The sequence below is a fragment of the Rutilus rutilus genome (assembly GCF_951802725.1).
Source record: "Rutilus rutilus genome assembly, chromosome: 10".
NCBI lineage: Eukaryota > Metazoa > Chordata > Actinopteri > Cypriniformes > Leuciscidae > Rutilus > Rutilus rutilus.
Window position 1 is genome coordinate 773353 of NC_140215.1, and position 21217 is coordinate 794569.

The window sequence follows — 21217 nt, forward strand, 5'->3', positions numbered from 1 at the left end:
CCCCACTAACCCTAACCCACAAAACACTTCCAGCCCTTCCGTCACTCAACTCAATGACATCTGGAATTTCAACAAGACGAGAGAGAGAGAGAGAGAGAGAGAGAGAGAGAGAGAGAGAGAGAGAGAGAGAGAGACTGCTGACTTTATCTTGGACTCTTGCTGGAATCAAACTACAAGGAAAAGCAAACAGAAGAGAAAAGAACAGCAGAGAAATAAAGAGGCTTGCTTTTAAACATGAAACATTCATGGATCAGCGCTCTTTCATTCCTGCTTTATTTTTCCTTGGGATCTGCAGATTACAGGTAAGAAACGTTCTCCTGCTTAAAGTTGTGGAGAAAATGCTATTGCTCTTAGTTTCATTTGAGCTTCAGCTAGTTCATAGGAGAAACATGTAAGATTACTGATCACACATCTGAGAAACTAATGTCACTGAGAAACAAACAAGATCTCCTTTAGCATACCTGCAGTTTTCATAAGATTAAAGAGACGACAGTAATTAATGTGCATGAACATTTGTGACCAATGCAACTTTTTTGATTAAGGATCAATATTTAGATTTTCATTCCTTTTGAACCATATTAGCACTATTTCTTTTGACAATTAATGAATTTCAGTAAAGCTGAAAACATTTTCCACCTACAGTATTGGCCAAAGGTGATGATATTTGTTTTTAATGAACGGACAAGTTCAAAATATGAGGAAGATATATTTAAAACATGTTAAATATGAGGGGAGAACATTTCATTAAACTTGTTATTATTTTTATTTTGTATTTATCTGACAAAATTATTTGGCAAAAATGTCAAGCTACAGGATTATTTTACTATGCAAAATAAAAAAATAAAAAAAAGCTGAGAGGAAAAAGCAGTTATTAATATTTGGTCGGTTCTCTCTTATTTTTGCATGTGTTCATAATATCTTTGCCTGGACAAAAATGATGTTGCACAATTTGTCATGTTTCATAGCATTATTATCACTAATAAAACAATCGACTCGAGGGCACAACTACACAACATGACTACAAAATCTATAATAATATTTGCATAAACGATGAAGATTTTCATAGGCTGGGCATCACTTTTGGACACCAGTGTAAATGGCTGTCAATTATCAAATCAAATCACTATTGAATCCTAAAGTATCTGTAAAATGATGCACAAGCATGACTAGATTTGAAGTAATATCTGTGTTGATTTGAGATCTGCTAACTCTGTCTGTAATGAAGCGGCGGCACCTGTTCACACGACCGGCTCCCGGTTTATTTCCGTCAGTTTTATTTCGGTCGGTTCCCAGATTCTCTCCGTCCCTCTGGAGCCACACCAGATTTAGAGACCAACATGAGAAGCTCGCAGCTGGAACATCTATTCACTTATATGTGCGTTAGGTTGTTATTATGTCGTTAAATGAATCCAGTATTTTAGCATTAGCATTGTTTTGTATATGTGTGTATATATTGGTATTTACCTCAAGCTACTTTATACATTTTCTACTGTAAATTTGAGTTCAATATGTAAAACTTAAAATGTTGCTATCGTGTTTATATGGAGAAGTTAGTAACCAGAGTTGCCAGTTTCACTGTTGTTGTCTTTTCACAGGCTTTAGTTGCCTTTCTGTTGCTAGGCGGATGGGATTAGGGGGAGGGGCCTGCTTATTCTAGAAAGCATTTGATTGGACAAAAATTTGCATAGTGCAGGATGAGTCATCAGTGTTATTTTTGTTCTGTGTTTTGGTCCAGGAAGAGAACAATTTTAAATATTTATTTGTATATTTGCTTAAAGTTAGTATTATTATCATTATTGGTTACATTTTATTTTAACTTATACATTTAAGTACTTATTTAACTGCACGTACTGACTATAGGGTTAGGGTTTGGTTTAGGATTTGTCGCATGTAATTATGCATAATGTATAGTTATTATTACAGTATGTAATGTAACAAGGACACTGTAAAATAAAGTTACCTTATTTTTATTTTAGTAGGTAATTTGCATACAACTGATCACAAAGATAACAGGATGAACTAAAAAAAACAGAAAAATCCAAATCACATTTATTTATTTTTCGCTTTATCCAATACAGATTCAAGAGGAAAACAGTGTTAATCATGAAACAAAGTCAGTCTCAGCTGGCAGATACAGACGATAATAGTGTCATTTTTCAGCTCAGTTCCGTTCAATGTTGATTTACTTCAGTTCAATAACACTGTCAGTGTTGCTAAATCAATGTCACGTTTAATTCAGTTCAAGTTTTGCTCTTATCTGACAGTATCAGTGCAGCTGAATCCAAAATATTGCTGAATATTAATTTACTTCTAAACCTTTTGAATATTAATTGTAAGTTTGTAATACAATCTTTGTAACCCTATATCATATATATATATATATATATATAATCTGATAAGGTGTTTTTTGCAACGATGTAATGTTTGCATGTGCAGCGGCTAGACGAAGTTGAGAAATGTTTAACTTTATGCAAATTAGCAGGTATATAATGCATTTAATGATATAATTAAAAAATGTTGCATGCAAAACTTCTCAACATAATGACGAAGAAATCAGTAACTGTTCATCGTGTTCATTGCAGATGATGCGATTTAATTCATTTACAAATCAAAACTGTTCATGCCAAACTAACTAACAATAAATATAGTCTAGGAACATTTTGCATTAAGAAAACGTTGTTTCTAAGTGTTCTGGGAATGATGAAAATGGCATTCTGTTGTATCATTCCGCAAACGTTATGGAAACGTTACTTTTGAATTTCTCGGAATGTTCTGAAACGAGTATGAAACAATGTTTCAGAAAAAATGTTCCATAAACGATCTATAACACATATTATAATTAGGCCTGTAAAAGAGCAAGAGAATTGTGAGAGGCTCTTTTAAAACCTGTTGACCTGCACGATCTGACTGTGAAGTGCTGGACATCTGTTGAGGTGTTAGTGCTCAAACTCCTGGTGTTAAACTGTGATCATCAACACAACAGGCTTTAATGACAGCGGAAATCTGCTTTATCTGTTCCTGTTAGAAGCGTCTGTTAAACGCTTAAAGAGCCATAAACCCTGAGGAGAAGCGAGAGGTTCCTGGATTCTGTCTGTTCAGATCCCCACTGGATCAACAACACTCGTCCTGTCTGTGTTTTACAGCTTTAACCTTCAAATCAAGACCCGTTTTCACCTCAAACGACCTTCTGACAACCTCACACACACTGCTAAACCACACACTCTTCCTCAGTGTTTCTGTCTCGCTTTCCAGCACAAACATCTAATCATTCTTAAATCAAGATACAGTTACTGGAGAAAAACAATGACTGAAGATATGAAGTCTTGTTTAATGAAGTGAGTTTTTGCTTAAAACGATAAAAGAGTCAGAAAAATGAACTGGTTTTCTGACCCCATTGGCAGATTATCCGTTATCGGTTTAATACAAACTCACTTCATTTTGATCATTTTTTCTTTTGCAGTGTTAAAGATTATTCTGCTTTCATACTGTCACATTTAGATTAGGGCTCTATAGAACTTTATAGGGTTCTTGACTCAATTTGAAAGAACTTTTATGCCAAAAAGTTCTATATAAGAAGAAATGTCTGAAATGATTGCATCATACTTTCATGCTTAACAGGTTATTTTTATTTTTATTCTTGTGATAAAGTATGTTTGCGATCAGTGGTGTAACGAAACCCTCATGTCACGATTCGACACACATCACGATACTGAACTCACGACACCATATTATAGCGATACTGTTGATTAAAATGCTAAATTTGGTTTTACATTGTGTGTGTAAATGAATAGTCTTGGACTTGGTGCTGATAAACCCAATACAGGACAATAGAGACTCCAGAATAACAATATTCATGATTCTGATGCTGAAAATACACTATTATTTTAGACGAATATATTTTCACTGACTAGATGTGTTTAAAATAATGTCGGCCACTTTTACTGGTAACATCAGATATCTGGCATTATCAGGACACTCAAATATTCCTCCACTGCATTATTATACATTATATTCAACATTATAGTAGTTTAATGTACAACTGACACTAAAACTCTGAAAACTTTGAATTTTTTCTCACACAGTAATTTTTATTCTGGATGAACTATCCACGATATATATTGTTGCGTTTTCGTATTGCGATATTGTGACATGATATATAACTATTTTGTAACTAAAACTAAATTAGTGAACTAAATCCATAAAATGATCCCTATGATGTGCCTGACGGAACCAGATATGATTCTACTGAACCTTTTCTTAAGAGTGTTTTAAGTCAAGTTAAGTCTCCTTCATTTATACAACGCTTTAACAATACAGATGTTTCACAGCAGCTTTACAGTGATAACAGGAGATTACAGTAACAGAGATTGTACTTTACAGTGCTGACAGTAGGAGTGTGTGTGGATCAGGTCTGTGTTCTGTGTCCTGACAGAGAGGGGCGGCAGGTCCCGGTGAGGAGTCTGTCCGGAGTGTGTCGGTACGGCAGCAGGATCGAGTGTTGCTACGGCTGGAAGAAGAGCAGTAAAGGACACTGTGAAGGTGAGCCAGTGCCAGTGGACAGAACGAGGATTTAACCAGAACCAGTCAGAACTTTCATTGCTTTAGTGTCATTAGGATAAAAACGTATTGACTTCCCAAAAATGTTTTGATCATTTTTGTAATCATTATTTCGACTTAGTATGTCATAATTGACTTTTTAATTCATTATTTCAAATTAGTGTGTCATACTTATGATTTTTTGTCATTATTTCGACTTAGTATGTCATAATTTTGACTTTTCAAGTAAGAATTTAGAATTTTTGTCATTGTTTTGACGTATTAGTTCATAATTATGACTTTTTATGTCATTATTTCTACTTAGTATGTCATACTTATGATTTTTGTCATTATTTTGACTTAGTATGTATGGAAGCGCATTCCCGCCAAAAAAAAAAAAAAAATTTACATAAAAAATAGAAATGACGTCTTACTAAATCGAACTTCTGACTTTTAAAGTCATAATTACGAGACAAAAAGTCGAAATTATGACATACTATGTAGAAATTATGAGATTAAAAAGTCGAAATTATGTTTGATAACATTTCTTCCCACCTTGCACTTGAAATATTAAAGCAATTCAAAACACCGTTAGGTATTTTCCGCACACACACAAGGGTTCATTTATCCAGGAGAATGAAGTGTCTGTGGTGTGATTGAGAATTTCTCAGTTGAATCTAGTCATAAACTCATGTGATATGTGAGTAAATCTGGCTTTGTTTTCCAGACGTGAGCAGATTTGACCTTGTCTGTATATATATATGAATGTTTCACCAGCTCAGTGTGACCTGGGATGCAAACACGGCGAGTGTGTCGGGCCCAACAAGTGCAAGTGCTTCCCCGGATACACTGGGAAGACGTGCAGTCAAGGTTTGTGCGCTTCAACACACACTCTTCTAGATACAGAAGCTTCACGGGGTTCTCGACTCAATGTTAAACAACACCTTTATGCCAAAAAGGTTCCAGATAAGAAGAAATGCCTAAAATTATTGCATCATACTTTCATGTTTAACAAGTTATTTAAATTTTTTTAGTGATAAAGTATGTCTGCGGGCTGATTAACTAATAACATGTTATTAAAAATGTATTAAACCTAAATAAATTAACTAAATACATAAAATGATCAAAATTAAAATAATTATGAGTAAAATGATTACTGGCATCATTTTGACTTTTTATGTAATAATTGACTTATTGAATCATAATTTCAATTTTTTAATCTCATAATTTAGACTTAGTATGTCATTATTTCAACTTAGTATGTCATAATTATGACTATTTATGTCATTATTTCAACTAAGTGCTTGTGATTTCTATGTCATTATTTTGACTTAATGTCACAATTTTGACTTTTAAGTCATAATTTTGAATTGTTGTCATTATTTTGCCTGAAGTATTGCCTGACTGAACTCTTCCTCCTGACTCAGATCTGAACGAGTGCGGTCTGAAGCCTCGGCCCTGTGAGCATCGGTGCATGAACACTTTCGGCAGCTACATGTGCTACTGCTTAAATGGATACATGCTAATGTCTGACGGCTCCTGCGCAAGTGAGTGACTCCACACCCGACACAGCAACACACACTCGGCAGATCCGGCCCACACCCGACACAGCGACACACACTCGAAAATAATGCAACAAAGTTTGTGTCTAGAAGACAATAGGGTCACAGTCCAGCTTAAGTCAGTTCAGGGATGTTAAATTTCTGTTGTAAAAAAAGTTATTAATTTAGTTAAATATATATAGCCGCTCTGGAGAAAATCGTGATGTCATCAATAATATTGTTGAATATTAAATTAATGAATTAAATGTCATTATTTGCTCATGCTTCTGTTCTTAAAAGGACCAAAACACAATACATTCAAACCTTTAAATGAAGTTCACTCCAATTTTTGGGGGTTTTATCGTTATAAAACAACTGTTAATATATTTATCGGCCAAAAGACGGCCTGAAAGTTGACTTTATGTAATCTTCTATGACCACATTAGATAAGAAGAGTAAAAGTGTTTCGCGTGTGATTGTGTGCAGACTCGAGGACGTGTTCTCTGGCCCACTGTCAGTACGGGTGTGAGGAGGTCCAGGCCGAGGTGCGGTGTGTGTGCCCGTCCCCGGGCCTCCAGCTGGGACCCGATGCCAAGACCTGCGTGGGTGAGAGCCGGCTCGGATCCGGGTGATGCTCCACTGAGAGAGGCTTCAGTCTCACTCTTATAAAGGTTCTTTACTGGCATCGATGGTTCCATGAAGAACCTTTAACATCAGTCCCAGGCATAGTGTCGGCCCAGATCCAGCCCGTGTGGAAGCCAATGCCGCTTTTCCACCGCGTGGTGCGATTGGCTGTTGCTGACTATGTAAATCTAGCGGGTTTGGTGTCTCGTGTGGCAAATCCAACGACGCTGGAAGTGACGATTCTCTCTGACCAATCCGTGATCTGTTGTGTTTTCACGTCACATTTTAGTACCGGTACGGCACAGTTGTAAAGCGGGCTGAAGCGAGCCGTACCATGCAGTGGAAAAGCGCCACAAATGTTCCGGATGTGGGCCGGATCTGGGCCGACACTATATTACTGTCTGGGATGGAACCAGAACACTGTAAAAAATTATCGTGATTTTAACGGTAAAAGACTGTAAAAATGCTTAGATGAAAATCTGTAAGTTTCCGTATACTGTAAATTGGCATTCCCACAATTCCCTGCGTGACGCTTCACATTTGATGTATTTTTGTTGAAATACCTGTTTCCTCATAGTTTTTTCTAATCAGTGATGTACATTAGGGTTTTATGTTACATTTAATGTTGTTAAATTCATATTTATTGCATTTTTAAAATATCATGTGTGTTAGAATGATGGTGTTTAGTGTGTGTGTGTGAATGACACTGTCCAGCGTCTTAATATTAGTATTCACTTTCTCAGCTTATGGAAAAACCTAAAATGTTGCTACTACCGTATTTTTTACGGTAAATTTCTGGCAACCACAAGCTGACGTTTTTTACCGTAAATGTAACCATGGAAAAAACGGTTCTTTAGATTATTAAAATGTTCTTTACACTAAGAAAAAAATGGTATTTTAAGAATGTTTTCTAAAATGTTTTTTCGATGGCATCGCTGAATCAACAACCGCTGGAGAAATCACTGGTCTAAAGTGCGGGATTTGGGAAGCACGGCTTCAGATGTTGCATTAACTCTGGTTGTTTCCCTCATGGTCTTCTTTAGACATTGATGAATGTGCAACTGGGAAAAATCAATGTCCGTTCAACCGGCAGTGCATCAACACATTCGGGAGCTACTACTGCAAGTGCCAGGAGGGTTACGACCTCAAATACGTCAGCGGGAAATACGACTGTGTCGGTAAGAAAGAAAGCGAGTAACTCACTGTTAGGACTGAGCAAATGAGTCGCATTCTGGAAGAAACACTCTCCATTTATGAGCTCTGGAGACGTTTAGTGGTGATCTTCTGTCAAAGAGTCAAATCAGAAGCAAATCATGTTGAATGGAGGCAGAAAAATAATCGTAATTCAAAGGGAAAACAAGATTATTAGTCCATTGGCAGATATTTGTACTTGCTTTAAACACAAACTCACGTCATTTTGATGATAATGTGTTTCATAAATATAATATCTTCAGTCATTCTGCTTCTTCTCCAGTAAATGTGTCTTGATTTAAGAATGTTCAGATGTTTGTGCTGGAGAACGAGACAGAAACACCAGATGTACCTCTTTAATGAAGAATCTCTTTAATAAAATACTTCCAGAATCAAGACTGTTCTGGTGAATACGTTGCATATGCATAACAGAAAGTTGCTCACCTGAAATGCAAAAGAATATTTTGACTGATTCATGCTTTGAAAGGCGATAATGAGACTCTGTGATCATATTTCAGATATTAATGAGTGTGTGTCGGACACACATAAGTGCAGTCTTCACGCTGAGTGCATCAACACACACGGATCCTACAGGTGTAAATGCAAGCAGGGTTTCCGTGGCAGTGGATTCGACTGTTCAGGTAAGAGACGACAACAGAAAAATGATGTTCTTCAAAGGAAACGGTTTCGTCCGTGCTGTTCATCTCTGAGAAATGAATGAAAGTCCACACATTTTTAGGAAAAACAAGAAATCTGAGCTCTCAACCTGAGCAACGTCACTTGAATCCTTTGTGTTTTTGTAGTCAAGCCTTATCACAGATCCTGGGAAGGAGATAAAGGAAAAGCAGAAGCGTTCCTCAACGGTGAGAAGCAGACGTGTAACGTGCATGAAGACGTGTCCTCTAACTTCTGATCTTTGAACATGTGATTTCTGAACAACATGACGGGCAGAACATCAGCAGTTACAGGGAAACTTCTGCTATAGCGCTTTAATGCAACTGGAAACACTTGACAATAAGATCTCATTTGTTAATATTAGCATTGAATTTTGTTTTGAATTGCGAAAACAAAATAATCAAGATAAATTTTGCCACATATTTTGCCACATTCGCAGTTATGCTGTCGTTCTGTTTTTCTGTTATAATCCCTTAAACCCTTCGCTACATATTTCATTATTTTGATCTAATTTATTTATTATTATATGTATTAATTTATAGATTTTTTATTCTTTTTATAATAAATGTATACCTATATAGTGTATTTATATACAGTACACAATTTACATTAATAATATAAATATAATCTAAAGGTGAAAATAGATAAATGAACTGTGTGTGTATGTACATATACATATACAGCTGTTTATTAAATTAATTTAAATATTTTTATTTACATTTTATTTGATTAAATTACATTTATTTTATTGATTATTTTTATTTCATTAATGTTTTATTTATTTATTTCATTATTTTTTATTATTATTTTTTTTATTATATATTATAATATTATAATTTATTATAATTATTTATTTTATTACATTTATCATTTTTAAATTAAATTGTATTTTATCAAATTAAATGTATTTAGTGGATTAATTATTTTTATTTTACACTGATAAAATACTGATATATATTTATTGATATATATATAGAGAGAGAGAGAGAGAGAGAGAGAGTCTGCTCTACTGAATATATAAGGTCTGCTAAATGCATAAATGTAAATATCGAATATCATCAAAATTTAGAAAAATATAGAGATATACATTTTTAACAGTATCATCCAGCTCTAATGTTCACTCATTTAGTCAATTACTGTTAACAGACGAAATCTTACTGTAAAGTGTTTACATGCGAGTCATTATGGACTTGAGTGGCTTCATGCACGGCAGACGCTTGAACATTCGCATGGAAGAGTCTCCTGCGGATCCGAACATGCAGTCACGGAGCATATAAAGCACGTTGTGTGATTAATGCAATAATGCTGCGAATGCATGAATCAGTCTCCATATATGCATTCTTGATTTTTAAAGGTGACATATTATGCCCCCTTTCACCAGATGTAATATAAATCTACGGTGTCCCCAGAATGTGTGTGTGAAATTTCAGCTCAAAATACCAGATCATTTATTATAGATTGTCAAATTTGCCCCTTTTTGTGTGTGAGCAAAAACGTGCCGTTTCTGTGTGTGTCCCTTTAAATGCAAATGAGCTTTAGCTCCGCCTCCGTTCAGAAGAGGGCGGAGTCTTTACAGGAGCTTCAGAAACTCCGGCAATAACAGAACAGGCCAATCTCACTCATCCAGAATCCCAGAATAACCAGTAGCGAGCCTTACGGAGAGACTCAGGAAGAGTTTCTGAATGTTAGTGGAGACATTTGTGTAGTTGTTGTGGAGTTACACTGATCATCTCATCATCATGTTGAACTTCTCCACAAGTGTCCACAGTTCCTGAGGTGTTTATAAGACAGCGGTGACATGTTCTGGTCAATAGTGTTCAGTGCTCGTCTGTGCTCAACCACAGAACAGTTTCAGGCTTTGCTGGATCTTTATCATTGCGTTAGAACTGGTCTCTGTCGTCGCTCGTGAAACCAAATGTCGGCTGGTGTGTGTAAACGTGCAGATTAAGGGCCGCTAATATTATAATAAGATCCTCTTCATACGTCAGAAGGAGAAGAAATCTGAGGCTCAGTAAAACACAGTTACTGGGTTTCACTTTTCATGTTGTCTGTGTTGGTAGAAGCAGCGATTACAGCACTTACACTCTGAGAAACTCAGATTTTCATGATATGTCCCCTTTAATGGCTTAAGAAGATCATTTGACATCAGCACACAGGATTTCATCCCAGTCTCCTCATGCATTTCCCTGCAGTTATTCCCGATTCCCCGTCCAAGACTCGTATTCTGGGCCGGTTTGACAACAGCATCCCAGAGCCGGCGGTGACGGACTCTCCTCGACTCCACCTGCAACCCTTCGACTACAGCGACGGGCTCTACATCGGCCCTGAGGAGGAGAAGATCTACGAGGAGGAGGAGGAGGAGGAGGAGGAGGAGGAAGAGGAGGACGACACCGGAAACCAGCTGGACCCCAGAGGAGACGTGTTCTGTGAGTGATCCTCGGCTCTCACTAACATCACTCCTCCTATATCCTTTTATCCAAAGCGACTTACATTAAAGCTACACATTTACATTCTTATCAGTTCTTGCTTTCCCTGGGACTCGAACCCATGACCTTAGCGTTGCAGGCGCCGGCGCTCCACTGTTAGAGCTCCAGGAAAGCTATACTGCCGAGGCCACTCATACACACACCGCTCAGAAGAGTCCGTATGTTTATTAATGTTTCTGAAAGAGTCTCTTTTGCTCACAAAAGCTGCGTTTATTTAATAAAAAAATACAGTAAAAATTGTGAAATATTATTCTAATGTAAATCATCTGTTCTCTATGTGAATATACAGTAAAGTGTAATTTATTCCTGTGATCAAAGCTGAATGTTCAGCATCATTACTCCAGTCTTCAGTGTCACATGATCCTCCAGAAATCCTTCAGCTCCACTTAAATTAGCAAAATGATTTTTCGTTTAGTTTATCTTACAATATCAGCACTAATGTTTAGTGCTATTCATACGACAAGTGGGGTCTGTTTGCAGGGCATGCTGGGACTGAACCGTGAGCCGTAGTCGTATATGGATATCTCTACTGTACATGTACAGACAGGGAGACTATGAGTAAACTTCCCATTCCCAACCACATTCCCGAGATGAATATTTCCCGGGAGAGGAAAGCAGCGTTGATGTGGTTACAGGAGGGAAATGCTCATGAAATAAGTGTTTATTAAACTGGTCTCATATTTGACTGGAGAAACTGAATCTGATGAAGACTATAATCCTTGCAGCATCAATAAACACATTTATTTATAACTCAATTACTTCTTTCCACTCCAGATAATGATCAGTATTCAAGTCTTCCAGCACAAATATCTAAACGTTCTTAAATCAAGACACTTTTACTGGAGCAGCAGCATGTACAGTATCAGACACACACGAGGTCAGAAAAAATAATAATTTCCCTTTGAATTAAGATTATTTTCCAGATATTTGTTCTTGTTTTAAGCACAAACTCACTTTATTTAGATGATTTTTCAGTAAACAAGATTTGACATCTTCAGTCATTTTGCTTCTCCAGTAAATGTATCTCGATTTAAGAATGTTTAATTTCATAATTTATACTAAAATTATTATTAAAAGCTATACTTCTATTTTATTTTAATTTAAATGCACTAACTAAAACTAAATTGCATCAATTCAAATTCATGAATAGACATATTTAGTATAATTAACATACTATTATAGTTTTTATTAAGATTTTGAATGAGATTATATATATATATATATATTTTTTTAATATATATTATTATTTTTAAATGTCTATATTTTTTTATTCATATTTCAGTTTTAGTTATTTTAGTACGTCAGGTTAAACTAAACGAACATGTTGCCTTGGCAAATAATAATGAAAACAATTTTCTTATATGGTTTTAGTTTTATTTAATGATTTGAATACGAACAATTTGGGGTTTCTCTCTTTAATACATTTAAATAGCAAATAACAATAAATTAACAATATACATAACTCCACAATATATATGTATAACAATATACATAACTCCACTTTCAATAACAATATTGCAAAAAAAAAAGCAAATAACAATATCCATATCTCCACTTTCCTGTCGTTTGTATTGTTTCTTAACTGAGCCGAATGGATGGGTCTGTGCTGTTCAGATGTTATTCAGCACCGATCGAGGGGTCAGAGGTCACTCCTGCAACACAAGTGTAGTGTTCCCGACCCAAACACGCCACTAAACTCTGTTCACACTCAATAACAGACTGTTGACTAATGGCTCTATTATAGTATTCAGCCGAAGCGATCAATCATGCGTCACATGATCAATAACTCTATATCATGTGACCTGCAGGAGAAATGCAAATTTGGACTGTGCTAAAGCATACAAATACCATAACATGTTTGCAGATATTTAGGAAACTTGTTCTTCAGCCAGTTATTCCACTTTGAAACGTTTGTTCTGAGTCGGAACTGTGTGATACAATAATTCTCACAATAAAGACACAAATACCCAATACTAAGTCAATCTACACTGGAAAAATATATATTTTCACACAGAAATCACTAGAAAATTACAAAGTTTGAATTAAACATGAAATTTTGATGTAGAAAAACTGAAATAGTATGTTCTTGTAATATGTAGCCACTCCAATCATCTTTATTTAACAACTTGAAGATTTAAAACCAAAAGGCACAATAATATTAATAATACATAACATTAATGTAGGCATGCATACAGATTCATAGAATAATTAACGATAGAAATAATAATAATAATCATTTTTATTCATTATTATTATAAGGGTGAGAGTGTTCACTGTAAAAATATTTTTAATTTTTACTGTAAAAATATTTTTAATTTTTACTGTATAAATGCTACAGTAAAAACACATTAATTGACTGTAAGTTACTGTGGTGGATTTTTCCCTGAATCTGACTATCTAGAATAAAACTGTTGCGTCTACTCATCGACACTTAATAACCTTTATACTCATCGACACTTAATAGCCTTTATACTCATCGACACTTAATAGCCTTTATACTCATCGACACTTAATAGCCTTTATACTCATCGACACTTAATAGCCTTTATACTCATCGACACTTAATAGCCTTTATACTCATCGACACTTAATAGCCTTTATACTCATCGACACTTAATAGCCTTTATACTCATCGACACTTAATAGCCGTTATACTCATCGACACTTAATAGCCGTTATACTCATCGACACTTAATAGCCGTTATACTCATCGACACTTAATAGCCGTTATACTCATCGACACTTAATAGCCTTTATACTCATCGACACTTAATAGCCTTTATACTCATCGACACTTAATAGCCTTTATACTCATCGACACTTAATAGCCTTTATACTCATCGACACTTAATAGCCTTTATACTCATCGACACTTAATAGCCGTTATACTCATCGACACTTAATAGCCGTTATACTCATCGACACTTAATAGCCTTTATACTCATCGACACTTAATAGCCTTTATACTCATCGACACTTAATAGCCTTTATACTCATCGACACTTAATAGCCTTTATACTCATCGACACTTAATAGCCACTTAATAGCCTTTATACTCATCGACACTTAATAGCCTTTATACTCATCGACACTTAATAGCCTTTATACTCATCGACACTTAATAGCCTTTATACTCATCGACACTTAATAGCCGTTATACTCATCGACACTTAATAGCCTTTATACTCATCGACACTTAATAGCCTTTATACTCATCGACACTTAATAGCCTTTATACTCATCGACACTTAATAGCCTTTATACTCATCGACACTTAATAACCTTTATACTCATCGACACTTAATAACCTTTATACTCATCGACACTTAATAGCCTTTATACTCATCGACACTTAATAGCCTTTATACTCATCGACACTTAATAGCCTTTATACTCATCGACACTTAATAGCCTTTATACTCATCGACACTTAATAGCCGTTATACTCATCGACACTTAATAGCCGTTATACTCATCGACACTTAATAGCCTTTATACTCATCGACACTTAATAGCCGTTATACTCATCGACACTTAATAGCCGTTATACTCATCGACACTTAATAGCCTTTATACTCATCGACACTTAATAGCCGTTATACTCATCGACACTTAATAGCCGTTATACTCATCGACACTTAATAGCCGTTATACTCATCGACACTTAATAGCCTTTATACTCATCGACACTTAATAGCCTTTATACTCATCGACACTTAATAGCCGTTATACTCATCGACACTTAATAGCCGTTATACTCATCGACACTTAATAGCCTTTATACTCATCGACACTTAATAGCCTTTATACTCATCGACACTTAATAGCCTAATAGCCGTTATACTCATCGACACTTAATAGCCGTTATACTCATTGACACTTAATAGCCTTTATACTCATCGACACTTAATAGCCTTTATACTCATCGACACTTAATAGCCTTTATACTCATCGACACTTAATAGCCTTTATACTCATCGACACTTAATAGCCTTTATACTCATCGACACTTAATAGCCTAATAGCCGTTATACTCATCGACACTTAATAGCCTTTATACTCATCGACACTTAATAGCCGTTATACTCATCGACACTTAATAGCCTTTATACTCATCGACACTTAATAGCCTTTATACTCATCGACACTTAATAGCCGTTATACTCATCGACACTTAATAGCCTTTATACTCATCGACACTTAATAGCCTTTATACTCATCGACACTTAATAGCCTTTATACTAATCGACACTTAATAGCCTAATAGCCGTTATACTCATCGACACTTAATAGCCGTTATACTCATCGACACTTAATAGCCGTTATACTCATCGACACTTAATAGCCTTTATACTCATCGACACTTAATAGCCTTTATACTCATCGACACTTAATAGCCGTTATACTCATCGACACTTAATAGCCTTTATACTCATCGACACTTAATAGCCTTTATACTCATCGACACTTAATAGCCTTTATACTCATCGACACTTAATGCCTTTATACTCATCGACACTTAATAGCCGTTATACTCATCGACACTTAATAGCCTTTATACTCATCGACACTTAATAGCCGTTATACTCATCGACACTTAATAGCCGTTATACTCATCGACACTTAATAGCCTTTATACTCATCGACACTTAATAGCCTTTATACTCCAGCTCTTGCGTCTTCAGTCGACACCTGGCCGAGTCTACTAACCTCACTTCTTTGCTGCGCAGCATAAATGATAAACGAGACAGACTTCAGTAAATGTCCCTCAGATGGTTTATTCTAACGGCCGGGAGTTCTCCAGCAATACTCAGAGATCCTCGGCCCAACAGGAGAATACAATAGGCTTTATAGGGTAAAGCCAGACACATCAAAATAGAATCATCATGACTAACATGTCATGCGCTATCAATATGATTGGTTAAATTGTTTAAAGCCAAAGGTTTGTTAGAAGGGTTAGGGTTAGATCATATCGAAAGTTCGTCTGCTGGCGACATCCTAAATAAAAGGAAGTAAAAGTTATCCTGTTTTATTGTTAGATCTGGAATGGAAAGTTAGTCACCATCAGACATAGAAAATGGGAAGTGTAATAAAAAGTTTATCATAAGATGAAAATCTAAGTTCAGATTTTCACGGTTAGTAACAGAATTAATCTTATCTAATTAATTCTACTGCATTACCTAGCCATATATGATACTTTACAGTAAAATTACATATAATATACAATAAAATTATATAACATTCATATACTATAAATATGTATCATACTATATACTATAAAAATTGATATACTATAAAAATTATGCATTTTGCAAGTAAAAACTATGAATTACCACATCATTTACAGTAAAGGAAACAAAAAAAGGACATTCTCAGAAGTCCCAGGATTTTTATTATCAGTAATGCACATTAGTGTGTTGCGTTCTACGTCATTTAGTTCATGTTTACTGCGTAATTTCAGTGTCGTGTTTATATATGAGTTCTGATCATATTAATGATGAACAGCTTACGGTGAACCCTGAGTCCTCATGGCTTATGTTGTGCCACCTGTGTTATTATTATTATTATTTTTTGTGAATATTTATTTAATTATTGCAAGGTTGAACATGGTCCACATGTGTGACCACAAATAACTATATACCAGACCAGGGTTTGCTTGTAAAAAAAAAAAAAAAAAAAAAAAAATTAGAATAGATAAATGAATTAGGAGGTGGACTGCCACCTGTGTTATTGTGCTGTTTATCACTACATTTTAAGGCAAAAAGGCAGATTTTGGTAGCTAAAGGTATTAACATTATATCACTTAATGAAATATACAGGTATAATGAGTAGAGTTGAGAACCCATGTGCAGTTTACTGAACAATATAGACATAAAACAAGACGATGACTAGAACTTGACTTGACCGTAACATAAACTTGACCATAAACCTGAACATGACTCGCCAAACAAAAGAAAGAATATAGAATAATATATATATATATATACACAAGGAATAATGACATAAAAAGATGCACCGGAAATTAACGAACACAGTGAACCAATCAAAACATGACACACAGGACCGAGGAGCCAATGAAAACAAGACATTAGGAAACAGAGGAACGATGACTATGACAATATACAACATAAAGACATGAAAACATGAACATAAACCAAGAACAGCCGTGACAAAAGGACGTGTGTGATGATAAGAGAGAAAACTGCAGATTCCCGTGATAATGTTAGAGATAAGAGGAGACAGGCCGAGACACACACCAGCTCAAACGGGGAAAATCCATCATTCCCAGAGGGAGGAACGGCCGGAAAGACCCAGAGCCTTTTATTACCAGAACAGCTGTTTGACAGTCTTTCATCCGTCGCTCTTGCAATTATCCAGAATCTGAATCTCTGGAAGTGGACAAGTGTCCGCTTGCAAGATCCTACTTTATCATCCTCATATTCTCCATTGTTGCGGCTCCTCTCTTCCCAGTCTGTCAGTAACGCTCTGTTTACTTCCTGTCTCTATGAAGCCCCTCCTTCTGAAAAGCACACTGTGCTCTGATTGGTCGGCTGGAGCAGTGTGTTGTGATTGGTCGAGCGCTTCGAGTGTGTTTGGGAAATGCCTCGCCCCTTACCATAACCGCCAGTTTAACACACTACTAACTAACTCAACCAGGCCCCGCCCCTTTATTCTGCGTATTAATTATTATAATGAGGAATATTGTGACGTGTTCGTTCCCGGAAGAAACTCAAGACTACACTGGAGGCGTTTCAGGAGTTCACTGACACTGATATAGAGAAGAACTCACTTTTTAATGCTCAAACAGCAACATTGATTGATTGATTTAAGTTTACACACTAACTGAAAGATGGAAAAAAACTACAATAGGACACTTAACTAATAACCATAGTCAACGTTTGCAATTAAATCATCTTAAACCTGCTTAATCTCAGCATGAAATCAGAATTAAGCCTATTTACTTTCTTTATACTGCATTATTGGTTCAAGTGTGTCGTGAAAACACTGTAATATATCCTCACTATTCCACACACACGGAGATTTCCCTCAGGAAACGTGAGTCTGACTGCAGTCTTCTGCTGCACTGCCCCCTGCTGACTGATTCTGGAACAGCGTCTGGATCATTACGTGCTCTTTCTGTTTGAACAAACACTTTTCCTGACCTGTGTGTTTTCCTGACCTGTGTGTTTTCCTGACCTGTGTGTTTTCCTGACCTGTGTGTTCTCCCGTGTGTAGTTCCAGAGGAGTTTGTGCCCGTGTATAATCCAGAACCAGAGCCGGAGGAGATCCAAGCAGCGCCGCTGAAGGAAAGTAAGAAAGCTCTTGTAGATTCTCCTGTGTGTTGAACATTGGATGATTTGTCCGAGTGCTGAGAGTGTTTTCTGGGATCAGGATTCCTGACGGACTGTGACTTTGATCGTGGAGCGTGTGAGTGGGTTCAGGACCATGAGGACGATCTGGACTGGATCATCAAGTATCATGAAAACGGTACAGAATCAGAAGTCACAGTTTCCCTTCATTATCAGACAGTGATGGAGTAAAGTATTAGTACTGCTAAATAAATTAATATTAAAGTAACTACATTTATATTTATGTATATTTAAATATGTATTACAATTTAAATATTTAAGTGACTAATAATATAAACAAGATATTAATATTGTGTTCGATTATTTTTTTAATTATATATATATGATATTAAGATATTAAGACACATTGTTTAGTCATTTTTATATTTTATAATGTTTTATATATATATATATATATATATATATATATATGCACACACACATAATATAATAATTGTGTAATATTACTTTATACTTTATATATATATATATATATACCAAGATATTAGTATTTTAATTTATTTTAATCATATATTTACACACAAAAAAACACACACACACTCACTTACACACACCCACACACACACATATATACATACATATATATATATATATATATGTTTATTTTATTTTTATTTTATTTTATAATAAATATATATTTTTTGACAGTGTTGCATTTCATTTCCTCTCCCAGTAAAGTTCCCAGTAAGTGTAGAGTGCTTCACCGGCTCAGCTCTCATGCTGTGGTTCTTGTGTGTCTTTAAGGGAGAGAGTATTACCTGGCCCTCGAGGGCCCCGTGGGTCTCCGGCGAGAGCTGTCGAGGATCAAGCTGCTCCTGGACGACCACATGCGGCAGAGCAGCTTCTGTCTCACGTTTGACTACCTCATCCTGGGCCAGCAGAACATCTTACGAGTGAAGCTGGACAACAGCGAGTCTGCGGTGTGGGAGAGAGGACAGACACACACTCACGGCTGGAGAAGATCAGAGAAGATCAGCATCAGCGGGACCGAGCCCGAGACCCGACCCGAAGCGGTGAGAGCGCACACTCGTTCAGCCTGAAGACATTTGCATTTAAAGGGACAGACACAAAACCACACACTTCTGCTCACCCTCAAAGAGGGACCATTTTAACATGCTGTAAAATATGCTCTGTGGGTGTTTTGAGCTAAAACTTCACTCACACACACACACACACACACACACACACACACACACAATACAAGGGGCATTATACCACCCCTTTAAGAGTGTGTGATATTTGAGCCAATCAGGATAATGAGGAATAAATTAAATTGAATCGATTTGATGCTAGAAAAGGAAAGTGTGTAATGTGTTGCTGTACTGCAGTGTGATGACAAATGCAAATATGTTAATGATGTGTGTGTTCAGGTGTGATGATAATGATGTGTGTGTGTGTGTGTGTGTGTGTTCAGGTGTAATGATGAATATTAATGATGTGTGTGTGTGTTCAGGTGTAATGATGATGTGTGTGTGTGTGTGTGTGTGTGTTCAGGTGTAATGATAATGATCTGAGTGTTCAGGTGTAATGATGATGATGATGATGATGTGTGTGTGTGTGTGTGTGTGTGTGTGTGTGTGTGTGTTCAGGTGGTGTTCGAGGCTGAGCGCGGGAGGTCAGTCAGTGGAGAGATCGCTCTGGATCACGTGCTTCTGCTCTCGGGACCCTGTTCAGACGAGAAAACACACATCTTCTAACACACACACCTTCTAACACACACATCTTCTAACACACACATCTTCTAACACACACATCTTCTAACACACACATCATCTAACACACACATCTTCTAACACACACATCTTCTAACACACACATCTTCTAACACACACATCTTCTAACACACACATCTTCTAACACACACATCATCTAACACACACATCATCTAACACACACATCATCTAACACACACATCTTCTAACACACACATCATCTAACACACACACCTTCTAACACACACATCTTCTAACACACACATCTTCTAACACACACATCATCTAACACACACATCATCTAACACACACATCTTCTAACACACACATCTTCTAACACACACATCTTCTAACACACACATCTTCTAACACACACATCTTCTAACACACACATCTTCTAACACACACATCATCTAACACACATCATCTAACACACATCATCTAACACACACATCATCTAACACACACATCTTCTAACACACACATCATCTAACACACACATCATCTAACACACACATCTTCTAACACACACATCATCTAACACACACATCTTCTAACACACACATCATCTAACACACACATCATCTAACACACACATCATCTAACACACACATCATCTAACACACACATCATCTAACACACACATCTTCTAACACACACATCTGAACACCACCAAAGACTCGATCAGCTGTCTCTCAGCGGGAGAATAAGGAGAGGGACTTTCACTGTAGAAGTGTTATCGATACTGTTTGTTTTCTGACCGGTTTGCAGGTATATATCATTCACTATTTGTATGATTATAGAAACATTGTGACATTATAACGGCTGTACATTTTGCTTTACATTAAAACGTTAAAGAGATTTACCATTTTTACACTTCTGTTCATAGAATTATTTTAAATAGTTCATTTCAAATGAATAATCATTGTCAGAAATGGATATTTAGAGAAGATATTTAGCCTTACTATATCATATTGTATCATATCATATGACTAGTTTAAAACCAAAATGTGACCACATTAAAGTTAATTTCAAATTATATTAATTGGATATTTAGCCTTACTTTACCATGAGCTCTGAGG

The 21217-nt window shown here is 36.1% G+C and overlaps 1 protein-coding gene across 1 annotated transcript; it reads left to right on the forward strand.

Annotated features, from left to right (window-relative positions):
* Positions 1-149: 149 nt before the first annotated feature.
* On the forward strand, positions 150-21079 carry egfl6 (EGF-like-domain, multiple 6). The gene is made up of 13 exons (XM_084420399.1): positions 150-302; positions 4433-4539; positions 5314-5406; positions 5964-6083; positions 6564-6683; positions 7745-7879; positions 8411-8533; positions 8696-8755; positions 10760-10993; positions 18290-18364; positions 18446-18541; positions 19168-19436; positions 20013-21079. The coding sequence occupies exons 1-13, from the start codon at positions 235-237 to the stop codon at positions 20118-20120; spliced, it is 1608 nt and encodes a 535-aa protein (XP_084276525.1). The 5' UTR covers positions 150-234; the 3' UTR covers positions 20121-21079.
* Positions 21080-21217: the final 138 nt, after the last annotated feature.

Bases quoted from the DNA above. Each gene is read 5' to 3' on its own strand.
- egfl6 (XM_084420399.1), top strand. From the start codon at position 235: ATGAAACATTCATGGATCAGCGCTCTTTCATTCCTGCTTTATTTTTCC. The intron at 5,407-5,963 runs GTTTGTGCGCTT...CTCCTGACTCAG, and splicing joins TGGGAAGACGTGCAGTCAAG to ATCTGAACGAGTGCGGTCTG. The intron at 18,542-19,167 runs GTACAGAATCAG...TGTGTCTTTAAG, and splicing joins CATCAAGTATCATGAAAACG to GGAGAGAGTATTACCTGGCC.